The sequence below is a fragment of the Lepidochelys olivacea genome (genome assembly GCF_965140295.1).
Source record: "Lepidochelys olivacea isolate rLepOli2 genome assembly, chromosome: 13".
NCBI lineage: Eukaryota > Metazoa > Chordata > Testudines > Cheloniidae > Lepidochelys > Lepidochelys olivacea.
Window position 1 is genome coordinate 20,305,135 of NC_140423.1, and position 20,488 is coordinate 20,325,622.

Sequence of the window (20,488 nt, forward strand, 5' to 3'; positions counted from 1 at the left end):
ATACCTATTAACAAAGGCAAACAAATTGTGCGACTCACTGAGCTCAAGAACTAATGTGGGGGACAGATTACTTCATATCTGCTTAGTGTGACATTCTTACATCTTCTGTAAAGCATCTAGCACTGGCTGCACTGGGAGACAAAATACTAGACTAGATCAGAGCTGAGGTCTATCAAGTATGGCAACTCCTGTGAATGGGAGGGTTTCCAACAGCAGTGACTGGGTTAGTCTGCTACATTTACATAATACCTTTTGTACCAACGGATTCTTAAGTATGTTACAAACATGTGTATGTCATGTCATGTTCTTCATTCTATCCTCCCTTCTCAATTGCAGCCAGTTTTGCTGTTTCAATATTTGGACTCTCTTGGGCAAAGGCTGTTTGTTGCTTGCAGAAATGTTAGTAATTAATAATGCACCTTTTTACTTGTAACACCCTAGTCAGAGCTGGAGCTGAACTGGCGGGTAGAAACACTTAGCATTAAACTATGTCCCTCCTAGTCAGAGATGGCAAAGATGTATGGCTTACTGCATACAACTGAAGGGGGAGAGGAGATGTTAAAAACCATGTGAGGGAAGCTGAGGTCTATAAGCAGCAATCAACTTGTAAGAGTGAGTGTAACTGCTACCTCCTAGGTAGAGCCACTCCTGAGCTTTAGCAGAAATAGCCTATTCTGTCCTGGGCTCAAGGCCTAACAGGAATTGATGAGTTGATACTCCCTTTCTCCTGTGTTCTGATGGGGTCCTTCAGCTAACTTCTGTGAAAAGCTTCTCCATGAATGCACTGTGCTCCCTTCTGCTTTGAGCATGTATGTGTTCAGTTAGTATCTGGAGCTTAGGCTCCGTAATAGAAAGCTGTTTGTTTCATTTTTGATTGACTGATTCTTCCCATCTAAACACTGCTGGGCTGTGGTAAAGAGAGTGTAACAGGCACCTGTACACCAAACAGTAATGGCCTAGGGCAGTGGCTCTCAACCAGGAGTAAGCGTAGCCCTGGTGGTATGCAGAGATCTTCCAGGGGCTACATCAACTCCTCTTAATATTTGTCTTGTTTTACAACAGGCTACATAAAAAGCCCCAGAGCAGTCAGTACAAACTAAAATTTCCTACAGGTAATGACTTTGTACTGCTCTATAAACTGTACACTGAAATGCACGTACAATATTTATTTTATTTTATAATTATATGGTAAAAGTCAGCAATTTTTCAGTAATGGTGTGCTGTGAAACTTATGGTGTTTGTCTGATTTTGTAAGCAAGTAGTTTTTAAGTGAGGTGAAACTTGAGGTATGCAAGACAAATCAGACTCCGGAAAGGGGTACAGTAGTCTGAAAAGGTTGAGAGCTACTGGCCTACAGCCTTAGAGCCCAGATCATGTATAACGTGCAACAGTGAGACCAAATTCAATAGCACCAACCTGTAACTAGCATGGCAATATCAATTTACTCAGCCATACACCACTCTTCACTTCTATCCCCTGACCACCAGCTGCAGCTCAGTGGAAAATACTCAATGACAGTTTATTTTTAAGGATGGGTTTTTCTTTTTGCTTTTCTCTCCAAGTAGCGCAGCTTCACTCTGTCAGCCTTTGCTCTTCCAAAGTTATACAGGGGGCCTGACTCAAACTCTTTCCCCCCAACATGTACCAAGGAAAGGAGATTATAGCCAGCCTCAGTAGGTCAGTACCTTGTGAGGCAGTCCAGCTAACCAGCATGCACTTCTCTTAACTGGCTCCCTAACCACCTGCTGCCTAGCATTTTGTCTGTAGGCCAGTAGAGGAACATGGTGCTGTTATCCAATCAGCTCCCTCTTTTAGGAAAGACTGCAGACGAAGAGGCAGCTGCAGGCAGACCTAGCAGCACAGGGAGATGAAACCTAACAGATACTTGTGTCTCCAGTAGCATAGCCATAGTATAGCTATAGCATAAATAGCCTATGGTGAGATGAACAGGGCCTCTTGGACCTACTGTTTTAGGCTTGCTGTAGACATCACTGCATGCAGCTCCTGTTTGCTACAAAGGCAAGCAGTGATTTTACAATGAAAGGTGAAGCATTACAGCACAGCTGTGTGGCTATGGAGTGAATAGATCCTCAGCTAGACCCAGCTAAGGCAGCAGCACCTCCCTCCCAGCCTTCTCCAAAAGCTTTTTTGTAGCTACATTCTCATTCCATTAACACAATGAGAGCATTTTTTAATTCCTGAACTCAGTTAAGGTAGAGGTAAATAGAATCTAAAATATTGATCTGTCCTGAGAAAGTAAGGGCATGCCACACCAACCCTACAAGGGATTAGGAATGGAAATAGCATATTCTTCAATTTGCAGGGGGAACGATAGGTTAGAAAAGCAGACTCTTTAACGGTACTTCAATGTAAGTAATCAAGCCCTGCTTGTAGTTAATGTCCTGGAAATATCTCCAGTTCAGATTTGTTAACACTTCTGTTTTACAGTGTAGCTAAAGTGCAAGGCTTCTCTTTTGCCCATGCAACAATCTAACATCCTAAGCATACACTGGGATAGAAGTTTGGAAAATAGTGTTTTTAGCAGTGCATAAATGAGACTTCTGCAGTGATACTGAATTATGGAAGCTCCTTGACCATAAGGACAAATAAAATAGTACTTTATGGTGGTGAAATATTCCCTGTCCCAGCAACAATTATGGTAACAGAGTACACCCAGAGCCTTGTGTCAAATACACAATTCTAATAAAAACACACACACAGCTGTAACATATGCTGGCTTTTAATAGAGGTTGCATTGTTCATACAGTAGCTTTGCCAAACAAGTCATCCTGTTATCTATTTAGATCTCAAGATTAAAAGTAACTCATTACCACTACTCGATGGGAAGAATCAGAGTATAACATGCTCATAAGTCTAACAGAGGAAGATAGTTCTTCACGTCAGAGGCCTCATGTGGGATACCATCATACACCCTCTTCCCTGTACCAGCAGTAATAGCAGCTGGCCATCAAGACACAAACAGAAGCTAAAACGTTTAGATAGAAGTTGTAAAGGTTCAAAGCTGCTAGGACCCAAACTTCAAGTGCAGTGAAGATAGCTCACAAATACAGTACCAAGGCAGTTTTAAATTAAAGACTTGATGCCTGTTTTTGTGAGGGATAAGAGCTATGTGGAAGCAGCTGCAAGCTTCTGAACAGTTACTCTAAACAAAAGCAGCTTTGGGCAAGTAGGCACCAGCTAAGACAGGGAACACCTGAGTCATTTATTCTTGTTGTGGTCTCACCTCATATTTAAAAGAGAGTCTGGAACTGTGCTAGGGAAACCCTGCCTTTAATTTCTCATGCAGCAGCCCTTGTAAGTGGCTTGTTTAAGCAAGCAGAAGCAGTATACACAGCAGATCTGCTTCTCTCCACTTTGAGCACATTACCATAAACTCAATTTACTACTTTTGAAGACATGCCCCAGCCAGAAGAGGAGCCCTAGCCCCCACACCCATCTTGGCAGACAGATTAACTTAAATAAATAATGAGTTTACAAAATTACCTTATACCAAGGAAATTAACCTGAATGTTTCTCAAAAACAGGGTCATTTAAAATTTATAAAGATCTTACAAGGAGATACCAGTTTTGATATAGATGGTACATATTAATGTATGTGTAATTAAGCAGTAGAGAACTAGCTACTACTCGGCAAATCAGGATGGTAGATTTCAAAGCTGGCCCTACAGTGTTGGGCCCCTGTATCAGTATTAAAAGGAAAGCCTGTCTTCTGCAGTAAAGAGCAGACAGATTTCATGCTCCTTTTTATTTTAAGTTCTTGTTCAATTCTTGCAGTAGTTTCTGTGCAGCTATGTTCTTTGGTTCAATTTTCAGAAGGCTATTAATGTCAGCCATACTTGATTTGTAATCCTAGAAGCAAAACACATTTTTAGAACACTGAAAATGCAAACATTTTTGAAACTTGGCCTTTAAAAGCTCACACACTGAAGGACTACCTGCCACAGCCCCTTCTATTTCACATGTGCTTCTCACAGAAGAGACTGACAACTGCATAGCTGTTTTGTAATGCACATAAATTGGGGACTAGAAAGACACTGTTTATATGGGAGGTGAAGCTGATGCATTAACCTGCTCCAGTGTCAGTCTAATATTACACCTAGATTACATGTTATAACAGGAGCTGCTTTAACTGATTAAATAGTGCAGAATGCCACAATTAGCTGTAGTTTAAGATCTAGGCTGTTTGCCAAAACCTCCCTCTATAGTCATTTTCAGTGCCCCAAACACAGGATCTAGCTGTTTCCAGGAAATTATCAGGCAACTCAAGACACCAAGAAACCTGAAGCTAGCAAATGAGAAATCCACACAAAGGTGAAGGTAGCTGCTACTGACTTACTAAGAACCATGACTGTAAGTTTTTGGTAATACAAGCATTGTTTCCAGAAAACCTGACTTGCAGGACACCTATAAAAAGGACAAACACCCTGATTCAGGTCTTTTTTCTCCCAAAGAAAGATCCACACACATCCATGGAGCTGTCAGCCAGTGAAATCACTAGCCTAAGGTGTGGTACATAGTGAAGGGAGATTCCAAGTCAGGTAGCAGATTTGTAGTTGTTTTGCACAGAGGCAAGTTATAAAAGGCCTGTGGAAACTCCACAGTTGTGGATTCAAGATTCAGTGATGCCTGTGAGAACATGGCTTCTCTATCCCAGTCCTGAAAGGGGTCTGAAACTTGTTTGCAGTTACTTACCTTTAGTTCTTTAAATGCTTGAGCACGTCTGTAAAACGCCTTAATATTTTTAGCATCTAACTCCAAAGCTTCTGTGCAGTCTTGTATTGCTTCCTTGTACTGCTTCAGAGACAGGTAACAAAGAGCTCTGGAGCACAGACAATGGTAGTTAAAGGTTTTAGGCTTCAAGTGGTGGGCTACAATGATCCCTGCTTTGGGGCACTATATTCAATCTTAGCCAGGTTTCTTCCATGGAGAAAGTCTCATTGTACAAACCCTGCACTGACTGGTAGAGATTAAAAAGGTTTTTCAAAACAAGGCTAGACAGCATCTTACTGTGCAGCATGTGTGTACCCACAGCAGGTCTCATCTCAACCCCTGCCCAGTCACAAGCTTCTCTTTAATAAAAAAGCCTCCTCTATAAACTTAGAATGAGGTACTATCAAGGATCTTCTCGTTTCCTGAGCTCAAAACTCGTTTTGGTTAAAAGGGGAGTCGATAAAATAATTGCTCCACAAATCTGTAAGAATTAATAATTTTCTTAAATAGTTTTCAGTCCCCAGCTGTCGCTTTAAGAATTTCTAAGGTTACGATTTTCTGTGTGTACTGTCCTGGAAGGTTCTCGGTTCTCTGCAGCTGCCTTCAAATGCACCACAAGCAGTAAAGGTTTCTGATAAGTCATTACACCATTATTTGTAGGTAGTGGAGAGCAGGCACCATCAAAAACAGAACATTCTAAACAGAACTAAAGATTTGAAAGAAGTAAAAGCCAAACAATTTAAGCTGAGAATTTCCATACAGGCTCCTTAAAGCCACTTTGGAAAATAAAGGCATCTCCACTTGCAGAGCAAACATCTGTTATGAGGAGAAAATGCTTCCCCTAATCTCCCACACACTTGCACAAGCTATGTATTCTGACCACAACACTGATAAACGTTAAAGGTAAAATTCTACCCTCAGGCATGCACCTGGCTCCCATTCATTTAAGTGGGAGCTGTGTGTGGGCATCAGACAGCAGGGTTGGGTCCAAACTTGATAAGAGTTACTGCAATTACTTAAAGAGAGCCCCCCAAAGGGAAATATGGTAAATCGGTGCTTGTACGTTACCTGTTGGTGTAAGTTGTGCATTCCTGGTTACTGAGTTTTAGACTCTCGCTGTACTTTTCAATAGCTTTTTTATGGTTCCCTTTCTTCACAAGTTCATTTCCTTCTTGCTTCAAAATTTTTGCTCTTTCAATCATAGCAGCAGTAGGCACTGGAAGTTGTATTTGAGAGAACATACTGCTACGTAAAAATGAAAGAGCTTTAAGCAGTCACATTTGTTAATGGCAGTGATCAATACAGTTAATTAAAAACCCTACTTTTTAAGTATGAAAACCTAAGCAACCACAGAAAAGCCTGAATTCTCTCAGAGAAATCTGTTCTGTGGAAAGACTATCTTTGGACAGAAACCCACCTAGATATCTGAGTGCTACCATGGGGCACCATAGATTTACTGAGAATAAGAGATGGCTAGACTTGCCTGAAAGGATCAAGGCCACAGAAGGCTGAGGGCGAGAATCACACACCTGGTTTTACTCTCTGAATTGTACTTAAATCAGGGTTAAGCTGCAATCCCATCAATTCCTTGTTCAGCAGAATTCAAGAATCCCAAGTTGGTAGCTTGTCCGCAGCATGATACAGAATGGAATGACTGGTTTATTAGTATTTATTATAGGCTTTACTATAATAAAATATAAGTGCCAAGCAAGAACAGCACCCCAATGGATAAACTCATTGTAAGAGAATCTTTGCCCGAAAAAGTTTACCATTATGGACAAATGGTGGGAGAAAGGAAGTATTATGTTGTCCCCGTTGTAGAGGCAGGGAATTGAGGTACAGAGCAGTTGAGTGACTTGGTGAAGGTCACACACGGAGTCTGTGGCAGAGCCAGGAACAGAGACTACTTTTCCTGAGACCAAGGCCAATGCCTTAAGCACCAGACCAAGTTTAGCATTTGCCTTGTACTTTACTGTCCCATCTCAGTCCCACAACTCCATGTGCCATCTAAACATGGGAAAGGCTCACCTTGTTTTTCTAGAGATGCAGTTTCATATGGTTTGTGTCTTGGGGCAGCCACCTGGCTTCCTGCAGGAGGAAAGTCCCATCTTCGCTGAGCAGAAACAGGAACTGAAGGGATTGGTGGGAGCTTCTGGCGCCACTCAAGGCCATCCTTCTCCAACAGGGCTTTTGTCATTCTGGAAATAGAGATATAGGCTGTGTAGCTACCAAGTCTGCTGGCAGAACAGGCCATCTTTCCAGGACAGTGCTCAGTTTCAACAGGCAGGCTCCTAACTGAGCATCTGCAGGCAAATACTGTGTGACTGCTGTGCATGCAACCCTGCTAACTGTGTATAGTTAGGAAAACGTGCCTTTAGGGTAAGAAAACTGTCATTTTAGTGTTTGCCACTTGATGACTTAAACCTCACATACACCCATGGTAGATGTGTTTTCATTTTACAGGTGGGAAAACAGAGGCCTTGGGGTTAAATGATTTGTCCCCAAGGTCACACAGTGAGTCAGTAACAGAGCCAGGACTGGAACTGAGGCCTCCTGAATCTCAGTTCTGGGTCTGAACCACAATGCCATGCTGCTTCATGAGATCAGATATTCCGGGCAATAAGAAGATAAACAGAGGAAGTCTGTGGCTGTAATGCCATTCAGAAAGGAAGCTTAAAAAAAGAGAAGACTATCCAGTTACCACAAACAGCCGTTTTTAATTTAATGGTATACACTCTTTCGCAAGAAACTTAAAATGAATTATCTTTACATATTCTCCATATTTCTTCTGCAGGGCCCTTTTTGCCAACTTCTGTCAGCTCAGTTCCTCTCTCCCTTTGCGAAAAGCAAAGCTAGGCTCTACATAAAGGGTTTCAATGAAAGGAGTCTCTTCTCAGTATTGACAATACCAAAAGCAAAAAGATATGCTAGGATGGGAGCTATGAATTTACTAGAATTCACCGGTGCTGTGAAACATAAGAAGATATGGAGCAGCACAGAGGCTTACTAGTTTAGTAGACCACACTGTGTTCATATAGACCTGCTCTTGGGAACAGAAAGGTACTAAGGAGGCTTCAGGTTGGAACGTGGCCACTTGTAATTGGTTAGCTGCCTAAAAATAAACATTATATAAAATATGGAAAACTTCCATGGCCAAATGGAATAATTCCCCAGCTATAATAAAGGGAAGTAGCAACTTGACGGGAACAGACAGCTTTAGTGCTGGCAGCAAATATCACCAAAGAACTCACACCACAGAAACAGTGCTAGGCTGCATAACAATCAGATCTATGCCATTTACAAAGCATTCCAATGCACCCAACCTGCTCCCAAGCAATCGTCCCAGCTAAGTGGGGCTGAGATTCGCAGAGGCAGCTGAATGAGCTCTGCTGTACTTTCAAGTCTTCATTCTGGTCTGTGTAACAGTATGGAGTTAGGAGTTACCTGTTGACACCATCGTGTGCAGCCTGTACAGTGCAATCAACCTGTAATACAGTCTTGTAGTCCACATAGGCCAACTGGTATCTCTCCAGAGCCTCATAGGCTGCTGCCCGCCTCAGTAGGGGTTTGATTCCAAAAGGGACCAGGTCCAGAGCACTAGATCAGTGGGGAGAAAGCAACACAGCTCACTGGGCCACCTGAGCTAAATTCATCAGAAAGGTAGTCAGAAGGTCAAGTTTTTTAATATCAGATTCTCCCACATGGGTACCATATCACCTGGGAGCTTGTTGAGTCTTAACTGTCTATGACCCAAATTTTCAAAGGCAAAGTCTTGAAATGTGTGGCTATATTTCAAATTGTATTCACATACTGCATTGTAGGGAACAAATCTTGCAGTAGTGGGGACTTGGTGAAGGTTTCCATCTCTAATTTCTGTGATAATATAGCCAGTAGTTAAAGGAAGAAAATATTAAACTTTTCTCCCAGTGACAGTCACAAAGGCCCATTTAGTAGGGCTGTCAAGCAATTAATTTTTTTAATCGCATGATCATACCGTTAATAATAAAATACCATTTATTTAAATATTTTTGGATGTTTTCTAAGTTTTCAAATTTATTAATTTCAGTTACAACACAGAATACAAAGTGTACTGTGCTTAGATTTATTTTTATTACAAATATTTGCACTGTAAAAAAAAAATAGTATTTTTCAGTTCACCTAATACAAGTACAATCTCTTTATCATGAAAGCTGAACTTACAAAGGTAGAATTATCTACAAAAAAACCTGCATTCCAAAATAAAGGAAAGTAAAACTTTAGAGCCTACAAGTCCAATCAGTTCTACTTCTTGTTCAGCCAATCGCTCAGACAAACATGTCTGTGTACATTTGGAGAAGATAATGCTGCCTGCTTCTTGTTTACAATGTCACCTGAAAGTGAAAACAAGCGTTTGCATGGCACTGTTGTAGCTGGCGTTGCAAGATATTTTACATGCCAATTGTACTAAAGATTCATGTGTCCCTTCATGCTTCATCCACCAATCCAGAGAACATGCGTCCATGCGGACGACGGGTTCTGGTCGATAACAATCCAAAGCAGTGCAGACTGACGTATGTTCATTTTCATCATCTGAGTCAGATGCCACCAGCAGAAGGTTGAGTTTCTTTTTTGGTGGTTTGGGTTCTGTAGTTTCCGCATCAGAGTGTTGCTCTTTTAAGACTTCCGAAAGCATGCTCCATACGTCATCCCTCTCAGATTTTGGAAGACACTTCAGATTCTTAAATTTTGGGTCGAGTGCTATAGCTATCTTTAGAAATTTCACACTGGTATCATCTTTGCATTTTGTCAGATCTGCAGCAAAAGTGTTCTTAAAATGAACAAGATGTGCTGGGTATTCATCCGAGACCGCTATAATATGAAATATATGGCAGAATGCAGGTAAAACAGAGCAGGAGACATACAATTCTCCCCCAAGGAGTTCAGTCACAAATTTAATTAACACATTTTTTATTTTTTAAACGAGCATTATCAGCATGTCCTCTGGAACAATGGCCAACACATGAAGAGGCATATGAATCTTTAGACCATCTGGCACGTAAATATCTTGCGACGCCAGCTACAATAGTGCCATGTGGAATGCCTGTTCTCACTTTCAGGTGACATTGTAAACAAGAAGCAGGCAGCATTATCTCCTGTAAATATAAACAAACTATTTTCTCTTAGCGATTTGCCGAACAAGAAGTAGGACTGAGTGGACTTGTAGGCTCTAAAGTTGTACATTTTTTTGTTTTTGAGTGCAGTTATGTAACAAAAAAACCCCTACGTATGTAAGTTGCACTTTCCTGATAAAGAGATTGCACTACCATACCGGTATGAGGTGAACTGAAAAATACTATTTCTTTTGTTTGCCATTTTTACAGTGCAAATAATATAAAGTGAGCTTTATATTATTTGTACACTTTGTATTCTGTGTTGTAAATGAAATCAATGTATTTGAAAAATGTAGAAAAAATCCAAAAATATTTAATAAATGTCAATTGGTATTCTATTCTAATAGTGTAAGTTAACTGCAATTAATTGACAGCCATACTGTTTAGCAAAGAACAAAGGTTATGTGAAAGTATTCTGCTCCAAATAAAATTAATGGCTCATTCCCTGCTGCAACAGGTTCTCCACACTGCTAAAATAATTCCATTCGCATTAAAAAGGGTTTTAAACTTTGTTCCTATCAATGTACATAGCCATTCAGTTGCATATGAAACACACTAGGGTAGGCAGAAGGCTCTTAACCAATCCACACCAGAATAATTTATTCGAAAAAAACTGCTCAACTGTCATATTTTAAGCTTAGAGAAAAACAAGGTGGGTGCAGTAATATTTTACTGGACCAACTTCTGTTGGTGAAAGCAACAAGCTTTCGAGCTATACAGAGGTGTAGTTAATACATATTGTGTACTACTTATGCTTAACAATCTGTTCCACCTTGTATTTAACTGTGACACTCAGAATACCTCTCTCAGACTTTGAGAATTCTATACAGTGCTCTTCTTTATTACTGGGGGGCAATTTCCACTTATTGATGTATTTTGCTTTCCACAACCAAATCTCTGTACAACTTTTCATGAGTGATGTATCTGGGTATTCGGATTCTAATATCTAAACTATATTGTTAAATCTATTCACCTAAAATTTGGGTTATTGCTGATTATGTACTCTATGTATCATATGATTTTTCAAAACAAACTTTGTATTTGTGGATAATCTAAGCACTATACCCAGATGTATAGACACTCTTTTCTCAACCTATGTATTATATAATTATTTTAACATTCGCTTTAATAAAAATTTTAAATCTGAAGGCTTGTCGCTGTCACCAACGGAAGTTGGTCCAGTAAAAGATATTACCTCACCCACCTTGTCTCTCCAATATCCTGGGACCAAGATGGTTACACCATCACTTCAAACATTTTAAACTTTGCATTTCTAAGATTTATAAAGAAATCTTGACATGGCAACCACAGAATCCCACTGCACTAGCCGTAGAAGGTGGTAAGCTGTTTAAGGCAGAATCTTTGTCTTCAGAGCTGCGTGTACATGTAACATGCTATTGGTGCTATACAAACAAACTGTTGCCTAAAGGCAAGAGCATCTGGCTACTGTTTTCCTGCAGAGATGGAGGGGGGCAGATTAGGGTTATGTCAAGTTGCTGTGTAATCACTGCTATTTTAAACCAGAGTTAACTCAGGTTAGCTAACCCAAGTTAGCTAAGAACACTTTTTTTGTGGGGCATTAGGCATACCTTAGATGAGCTATGTGGGCTTTTCCAGCCTGTCTAGGATTTCATAGCCTTAGTCTTAAATTTGCTGCTTACTGAGGAGCAAGTCTCTACCATGCCATATTCCATTACAAGTGTTTGGGAAAGAGGAATTTGGGGATGGGAGGTGACCAGGGTCCCTGGCCTAACTCTTTCTAAATTATGAGCCAAATCTAGTTCTCAGTTACACCCGTGTGTAGAGCAGACTCTGCCCCTACTTGATGCAACATGGTAAAAATGTTCATAAGAGAGTAGAAGAGAGACCAATAAAGATTGATTAACATCCTTATGCTAGGACAAAATATCATCACGCAGTAACAGGGGACATATATAGCAGATACTATATTCAATCCTGTATCATTCAAAACAAAAATACAGCTTTTCTCTAGACAGAAGATGCTTACACTGAACAGTCCTTAACACAGAGGCTACAATTTCCATCCTTCAAGTGGCAGGCAGCTCGATTTGAATAGAGGACACTCACTTCCTCAGCATTCTTCTCCCCTAAGAGCAGAGACAGAAAACAAATCAAACCGTGAAGTGTGAAACAGTTTATTCAATAGACCTTAAAGCCAACTCATCTGAAGTTTCTTGCAAAAAGCAAGACTCCACGTGCTGTGGATATTACAGGTATTGAAGTCACAGCTGGGGAAAGAGAACAGAGAGGTTTACTGCTGATATCACTATCAGTACCAGCAATAATACTCAGCATTTTTCATCTCCAAAGCATTAGCTAATTAATCCTCATGCCTGCTGAGAGGTAGAAAAGCATCATCATTCCTGTTCTGCAGATAGGGAGAGAGAAGCAGAAAGGTTAAGTCCAAAGTTAGGGTCAGATACAGGCTTGGAGCTCAGAACTGCCCTGTTCCCAAGCCCACATCACTCTCTCACCTGTCCATATATGATTCAGTAATTTGGCATTTTCAATGGTGCAGTCGGCAGAGACAGCATATGGTGGTAGCCAGAGTTACTGAAATGCTCTGGATTGCAGAAGAGTTTCAAGAACACTCATAACTTTATGGCAGGGCAAGTTTGGAGCCTAAAGAACTGTAGCTTGTTCCTTTACCCTCTGTTACCAGACCGAGAGTACACATACAGGGCAATAATGTCATACTGTATGGGTACATAAAGCTATTCCATGTAGGGGCACAGTCTGGTGCCCTGTAGGCATTTTGTCATCTAGGCAGTTAAAGGGGCATCCATTTGCTGTCTCTTATATGAAACTATTTAAAGCCACCCAGGGCAGCTGAGTGGATGAAGTCCTACTGCAACCTGGCGATTTGTATTTGAGTGGGCACTCATATAAATACCGGATCTGGGGCTCAGCTGTTGGGTCACACAACAGGGATCTTCTCCCTTTTCCCTGCATCTACCTGGCTCAAGGCCTCTACCTACCTGAGGCCCCAGCATGTACAAGGAACAGGCATGGGGCCCATCTTCCATTTGGGACGACGTCAGGCTGCCACCACTCAAAAGAATGAGCGAAAGCGGCCCTGCACCCACGGGCGGGGGGGGGGGGGGGGTGGAAGGACAGGCAGCTTCACCCCCCCCCCCAACTCCACAGGCCAGGGAAGAGCAGTGATTTTAGGGGAGGGAAAGGTGGTTTCACCCCCCAGTACCAGCACCCCGGGAGGAGGCTGGGGGCGGGCGGATTCATATCCCGGGCCCCAAGGGGAGGCGTAGCTTGGAGGGAAGGTAAATTCCGCACCCGCATGCCTCACCACTGGGCAGAACAGCTGCGCCCCCGCTCCCGAGCCCCAGCGCGGGCCCTAGTCCCGCCCGCTTGCTGCTGTGCGCGGCTCAGGGCCGGGCCGGCCGGTACCTGCCGCCTCCAGCAGCCCCAGCGCCTGGCTGTAGAGCGCGGCGGCCTGACAGTACTGGCCGTTGCGGAACTGCTCGTTCCCGGCGCGGCGCAGCTCGGAGACTCGGGCCGCGGGGGCCATGGAGCACGGAGAACAGCCAGCCCCGACCATGCGCCGCGGGCTCTGCTCCAGAGCCTTCTGCGGCTTCCTGCCAGCCGGCACAGGGCGGGGCCCGCTGCGCCCCGGCCACGCCCGCTCCCCGCCCCCAGCACCTCCCCCGAGCCGGGAGCTGCAAGCCCCTTCCGCTGAATTGCCCCTGGGGGGCTCCGCTTCCCTGGCACAGGGCGGGCCTCAAGAGAGGGGGCTGGGAGAGAGACCGTGTCAACCCCTGACCCCCCAGCTCCCCCGACCCCCGCCGCTCTGTGCCGTCTCCCCTCACCCCCCAGGTGCCCCGACCCCCGCCGCTCTGTGCCGTCTCCCCTCACCCCCCAGGTGCCCCGACCCCCGCCGCTCTGTGCCGTCTCCCCTCACCCCCCAGGTGCCCCGACCCCCGCCGCTCTGTGCCGTCTCCCCTCACCCCCCAACTGCCCCGACCCCCGCCGCTCTGTGCCGTCTCCCCTCACCCCCCAACTGCCCCGACCCCCGCCGCTCTGTGCCGTCTCCCCTCACCCCCCAACTGCCCCGACCCCCGCCGCTCTGTGCCGTCTCCCCTCACCCCCCAACTGCCCCGACCCCCGCCGCTCTGTGCCGTCTCCCCTCACCCCCCAACTGCCCCGAACCCCGCTGCTCTGTGCCGTCTCCCCTCACCCCCCAACTGCCCCGACCCCCGCCGCTCTGTGCCGTCTCCCCTCACCCCCCAACTGCCCCGACCCCCGCCGCTCTGTGCCGTCTCCCCTCACCCCCCAGGTGCCCCGACCCCCGCCGCTCTGTGCCGTCTCCCCTCACCCCCCAACTGCCCCGACCCCCGCCGCTCTGTGCCGTCTCCCCTCACCCCCCAACTGCCCCGACCCCCGCTGCTCTGTGCCGTCTCCCCTCACCCCCCAACTGCCCCGACCCCCGCCGCTCTGTGCCGTCTCCCCTCACCCCCCAGGTGCCCCGACCCCCGCTGCTCTGTGCCGTCTCCGCTCACCCTCAGCTCCCCCGACCCCCGCCGCTCTGTGCCGTCTCCCCTCACCCCCCAGGTGCCCCGACCCCCGCTGCTCTGTGCCGTCTCCCCTCACCCCCCAACTGCCCCGACCCCCGCCGCTCTGTGCCGTCTCCCCTCACCCCCCAACTGCCCCGACCCCCGCCGCTCTGTGCCGTCTCCCCTCACCCCCCAGCTCCCCCGACCCCCGCCGCTCTGTGCCGTCTCCCCTCACCCCCCAACTTCCCCGACCCCCGCTGCTCTGTGCCGTCTCCCCTCACCCCCCAGGTGCCCCGACCCCCGCTGCTCTGTGCCGTCTCCCCTCACCCCCCAGGTGCCCCGACCCCCGCTGCTCTGTGCCGTCTCCCCTCACCCCCCAACTGCCCCGACCCCCGCCGCTCTGTGCCGTCTCCCCTCACCCCCCAACTGCCCCGACCCCCGCCGCTCTGTGCCGTCTCCCCTCACCCCCCAACTGCCCCGACCCCCGCTGCTCTGTGCCGTCTCCGCTCACCCCCCAACTGCCCCGACCCCCGCCGCTCTGTGCCGTCTCCCCTCACCCCCCAACTGCCCCGACCCCCGCCGCTCTGTGCCGTCTCCCCTCATCTCCCAGGTGCCCCGACCCCCGCCGCTCTGTGCCGTGTCCCCTCACCCCCCAGCTCCCCCGACCCCCGCTGCTCTGTGCCGTCTCCCCTCACCCTCAGCTCCCCCGACCGCCGCTGCTCTGTGCCGTCTCCCCTCACCCCACAGCTCCCCCGACCCCCCGCTGCTCGGTGCTGTCAACCCTCACTCCACAGCTTCCCCAACCCCCAGCTCCGCGCCGTCAGCCCTCACCCCACAGCTCTCCTGAGCCCCCTGCCTTCAGCTCCATACCTGTCACCGTGAACCCTCAGCTCCATGCCTCTCACCCCCTTACCACAGCTCCCCAGCACCCTCTGGCCCCTCACTGTAGTTCCTTGGACCCCAAAACATACTTGCACACTCTCCACAGCCCAATGCCTACCAGCCCCCTTGCCACATCCTCCTGGTACTCAGCATCCATCAGCCCCCTCGCTGCATCCTCTGGTGCCCAGCACCCAGCACCCACCACCACCCCACCACATCCCTGTGGTGCCCAATGCTCACCAGCGCTTTCACCGCATCCCACGGGCACCCAATGTCCACCAGCCCATTCACGGCATCCAATGGGTGCCCAATGCTGACCAGCCCCTTCATTGCAACCCGCTGGTGCCCAACACCCAGCAGCCTCTGCTGCATTCCCTTGGTGACCAACGCCCAACAGCCCCTTCACCACATCTCCCTGGTGACCAACACCCACGAGCCCCTTCACCTCATCCCATGGGTGCCCAACACTCACTAGCCCAGCGCTGCGTCCCCCTGGTGCTCAGCACCAGCAACCCCCTTGCCAAATCCCTGGGGAGTTCAGAGCCCACCTCCTCATTTATATCAGCTCCTTGAAGCCAACTAGCTACCTTGCTGCAGCTCCTGGAGCCCCTCATTCCCAAGTGTAATCATTATGCAGTGGAAGTGCCCCTCTCCATGGCCCCTACAGCCCTTGCCAGCCAGTTCCCTTGCTGCAGCCCATGGGGCTCAACACTCACCAGCGCCCTCCCTGCAGTCTACAAACCAAGGACTGTTTGCACAATGATTTTGAATAGTGAATAAAATTTGAACAATGTGGTGAATTCTCCATCACTTGAAGTTTTTATAGCAAGACTGGCTACATTTCTAATAGAGATGCTATAGCTCTGACAGAAGTTATGGCTTGATGCAGAAATTATTGGGTGAGGTTCTTTGTGTAATGCAGGTCAGATTAGATAATGATATCTTTTGACTTTAAAAATCTATGAATATCTTAATCTTAACTATAGCAGAGCTGGTATTCTACTATAATGGGAAATGACTGCCTAGGGAGGAGTACTGCAGAAAGGGATCTGGGTGTCATAGTGGATCACAAGCTAAATATGACAGGTTTCAGGGTAGTCTGTATCCGCAAAAAGAAAAGGAGCACTTGTGGCACCTTAGAGACTAACAAATTTATTTGAGCATAAGCTTTCGTGAGCTACAGCTCACTTCATCGGATGCATGCAGTAGAAAATACAGTGGGGAGATTTATATATACAGAGAACATGAAACAATGGGTGTTACCATACACACTGTAACAAGAGTGATCAGGTAAGGTGAGCTATTACCAGCAGGAGAGGGGGGGTGGCGGGAACCTTTTGTAGTGATAATCAAGATGGGCCATTTGAGTCAACAGTAAGCAAGACATGGGAAGTTTCAGAGTAGCAGCCATGTTAGTCTGTATTTGCAAAAAGAAAAGGAGTACTTGTGGCACCTTAGAGACTAACAAAGTAATTCTTCTGCTCTACTCCATGCTGATTAGGCCTCAACTGGAGTTCTGTGTCAAGTTCTGGGTACCCCATTTCAGGGAAGAGGTGGAAAAATTGGAGAAAGCCCAAAGGAGAGCAACAAAAATGATTGGAAGGGAAGTTGACAAAATTGGGTTTGTTTAGTCTGGAGAAGAGAAGACTGAGGGGGGACATGATAACAAAAGTTTTCAAGTACATAAAAGGTTGTTATAAGGAGGATGGAGAAAAATTGTTCTCTTTAACCTCTGAGGATAGGACAAGAAGCAATGGGCTTAAATTGCAGCAAGGGAGGTTTAGGTTGGACATTAGGAAAAACTTCCTAACTGTCAGGGTGGTTAAGCACTGGAATAAATTGCCTAGGGAGATTGTGCGATCTCCATCATAGAGATTTTAAAGAGCAGGTTAGACAAACACCTGTCAGGGATGGTCTGCCACAGACCCTGCCCCCACTCCACTCCTTCCTGCTCCCTCCTCTGAGCCTGCCATGCCCTCACCCCTCCCGGTCAGAGCCTCCTGCACACCACGAAACAGCTGATGGGGAAGGAAAGAGAGGTGCTGATTGGCGGGGCTGCTGGTGGGTGGGAGGTGCTTTGAGCAGGCAGGTTGGGGGAAGCTGATGGAGGGTTTCTGACATATTACTGTGGCTCTTTGGCAATGTATATTGGTAAATTCTGGCTCCTTCTCAGGCTCAGGTTGGCCACCCCTGCTCTAGATAATACTTAGTCCTGCCAGGAGTACAGGGGACTGAATTAAAAGACCTCTTGAGATCCCTCCACTACAGTCCTATGATTCTATGATTATATAAATATGGAGCAAGGAGCAATCTTTGTTACTGCTGTATGCTGTAAACAGGAACCTGGTATTATTCATTTCTTGGGGTTAACTTTGTAATGGAAGAATCAGAGCCAATCAAGGATTAAAGGAAGGGAGAAGAGAGAGTAAATATGTCTCTTCTGACTCCCTCTTAGGGTGACCAGAAGAAACGGACAAAATATCGGGACACATGGGGGAAGCAAAAAAAAAGCGTCCAGAGCCGAGTTGCCAAAGCAAAACAAAAAACAAAAAAACGCCGGAGTGGCCAAAGCTGCAACATCGGGACAAATGGCATCCCAACCATGCATCAGTCAGGACACGGGACAAAAAACTAAAAATCGGAACAGTCTCGATTTTATTAGGACATCTGGTCACCCTACTCCCTCTTCTGCTAATAACAGAGGGGAGCTCCCACTTCTCCTGGGCTGACATGGTGAGCCCTGCCCTTCCTCTTGCAATTAGCTTTAGCCTCTGGAGATAGTGTTCATGAACTACACCAGTCACACTGGTTCTCTTGTGCGAATAATTGAGCATCTTCCCCAGTGGCAGCTTGGAGCACATTCACCCCAGTGGCCAGCCTGTACTCCGCTCTGATTTCATGGCCTGCTGGAGAGTTGGTGGCTCCTCCATAGGGACATGAGCCCAAGTATGTACCTGGTGCAGTTCACAAACTCCCCTGACACCTGTCCTTTGTGCAGCAAGAGGGAGACCTTAGTGCACATTTATGTATGGCACATCAGATTGCAGCCCTTCTTCCAGCTTCTCCAGAACCTCTTACTGAGATTCTAGCTCCACTTTTCCCTACACCTTCTCATTTATGCACATCCCATCCATGGGCCCACAAAGTTGTGAGACCTCCTCCTTGTCACCTTTATCCTGGCGCTGGCCAAGATGGCCATCCATCACACCAAAAGGAGGAAGCTGGATGGTGGGGTGCTGTGCAACTGTGAGGCTTATTTCTGATCCCTTGTTATGTTACGCCTGCGAGCAGAGGTCTTCTGGGTAGCATCCATTGACTCCTTAGATACCTTTAAGGAGCAGTGGGTGCTTTTGGGAGTTCTCTGCTCAGACTGCCCTTCCAGTTCCCTGATTTTTAACCTTTAACCGTAACTCCTGTCCCCCTTTTTTCATTTGTTGTCCCCACAATTTACTTGGGTTCAATGGCCCTTCTCCACTGGTTAAGGGCCATTAACTTTGGGCAAGCTAAGGTCCTCTGTCGCCCAATAACCATAATAGGTTGGTGCACATTCAGGAGAAGGTTGACTGGATGGGAAAGCAGAGGGATAGGAAACAGGGCTGCTGGGCTCTACTTCCAGCTCCCAGAGCAGAGCCTGAAGGGATGGGGGTGGTTCCTAGGGCAGAGACAAAAGGGCTTCAGCGTCCATACTCCCGAGTTCTGGGCCTCAAAGTGACTGCCTCATGCAATCAGGATGATACTCATCCGATTGGATATTTAAATATATGTAAACTGGTATGCAAAATAGGTGGAGGCGCTGGGGCTGCTGGGAAATTGTTGCTCCAGCCCTTAATGCACGGCCCTGTTCCGGTGGCTGACTCTGAGGCAGCCCGCAGCGATGAACAAGAGAACTGCCCGCACCGCCTCTTGAGTGGGGAGGGGCGGAGCCAGTGGAGGGACCACGCCCCTGCGGCCGCGGGAGGCGGGAGAGGCAGCGGTTTCTATAAGACCATGTGACGATAACCCCGCCCCTTGTTTCCGGTGTGTGGAGAGGAGGCGGAAGTGAAGCGGAAGTGTCTTTGGAAAAGCGCCGGGAGAGAGCGGCTGGAGTCATGGAAGAATGAGCGCGCCCCCTGCCCTGCTGCTCTAGGGCGCCATGGAGACCGTGCAGCTGCGCAATCCGCGCCGGTGAGGGGCTTGGGCTGTGGGTGTCGGGACTAGGGGTTGGGTCATGGGAGGTTGGGGGATGAGGGGAGGTGTGGGTCGGTCTGTGGAGGGATGAGGGGAGGTGTGGGTCGGTCTGTGTGAGGTTGAGGGTTGCCGGGGGGGGGGTCGGTCTGTGGGAGGCGGGGGGGATGAGGGGAGGTGGGGGTCGGTCTGTGGGAGGTGGGGGAGGGAGATGAGGTGGGTGGCGCTGTGGGAAATGTAAATAAAAAACCTGCCCACTGAAAGGTTAAATCCTCTAAAATCAGCTCAGGTTCATAAGTGACTCATCCCTTAGATATACCAGGTTTTCCCAGAGAGAGCAGGGAGCCGTGGGATGGGTGACATAGCAACCAGCGTCACAGGACTCTTGTCCGCAGGCTAAAAATTCCCTCAGGCAGCATGTATCACTACAGCTTCACTAATATTGGTGCATGGACCCTATTGCAGTGGGAGTGTTAGATTTATCCAGGTAATTGTTATACTTGGGCTCCGTACATATTACATTTATTTTCCTTCAGTTGTTTATCATCCCTTGATGAATTTCTAACACTCCCACAAGTCATAGAAAGCTAAGAATAGGATTCAGAGTAGCAGCTGTGTTAGTCTGTGTTAGTAAAAAGAAAAGGAGTACTTGTGGCACCTTAGAGACTAACAAATTTATTAGAGCATGAGCTTTCGTGAGCTACAGCTCACTTCATTGGATTCATACAGTGGAAAATATAGTGGGGAGATTTTATATACACAGAGAACATGAAACAATGGGTGTTACCATACAGACTGTAACAAGAGTGATCAGGAAAGGTGAACTATTACCAGCAAGGGGGGGGGGGGGACGGGACTTTTGTAGTGATAATCAAGGTGGGCCATTTCCAGCACTTTACAAGAACAGTAGGAGGGGAAATAAATAAGGGGAAATAGTTTTACTTCGTGTAATAACACATTCACTCCCAGTCTTTATTCAAGCCTAAGTTAATTGTAAGAGACTTCAAGACTTTTCCGTAGGTTAAATATTAC

At 46.9% G+C, this 20,488-nt stretch overlaps 2 protein-coding genes across 2 annotated transcripts in view; one reads left to right on the forward strand and one right to left on the reverse strand.

Moving 5' to 3' along the window:
- Window positions 1–2,724: 2,724 nt before the first annotated feature.
- TOMM34 (translocase of outer mitochondrial membrane 34) lies at window positions 2,725–13,508 on the reverse strand. Its single transcript, XM_084646383.1, has 7 exons — window positions 13,308–13,508; window positions 11,890–11,989; window positions 8,176–8,328; window positions 6,760–6,929; window positions 5,800–5,947; window positions 4,714–4,840; window positions 2,725–3,870 (listed from the first exon to the last, which is right to left on the reverse strand). The coding sequence occupies exons 1-7, from the start codon at window positions 13,456–13,458 to the stop codon at window positions 3,766–3,768; spliced, it is 954 nt and encodes a 317-aa protein (XP_084502509.1). The 5' UTR covers window positions 13,459–13,508; the 3' UTR covers window positions 2,725–3,765.
- A 5,813-nt stretch (window positions 13,509–19,321) lies between these two features.
- Window positions 19,322–20,488, forward strand: part of STK4 (serine/threonine kinase 4) — a 77,018-nt gene continuing 75,851 nt past the window's right edge. The window contains exon 1 of the mRNA XM_084645552.1: window positions 19,322–19,456. Coding sequence (XP_084501678.1) covers window positions 19,425–19,456 — 32 coding nt within the window. The 5' untranslated portion in view covers window positions 19,322–19,424. The remainder of the gene's footprint in view (window positions 19,457–20,488) is intronic.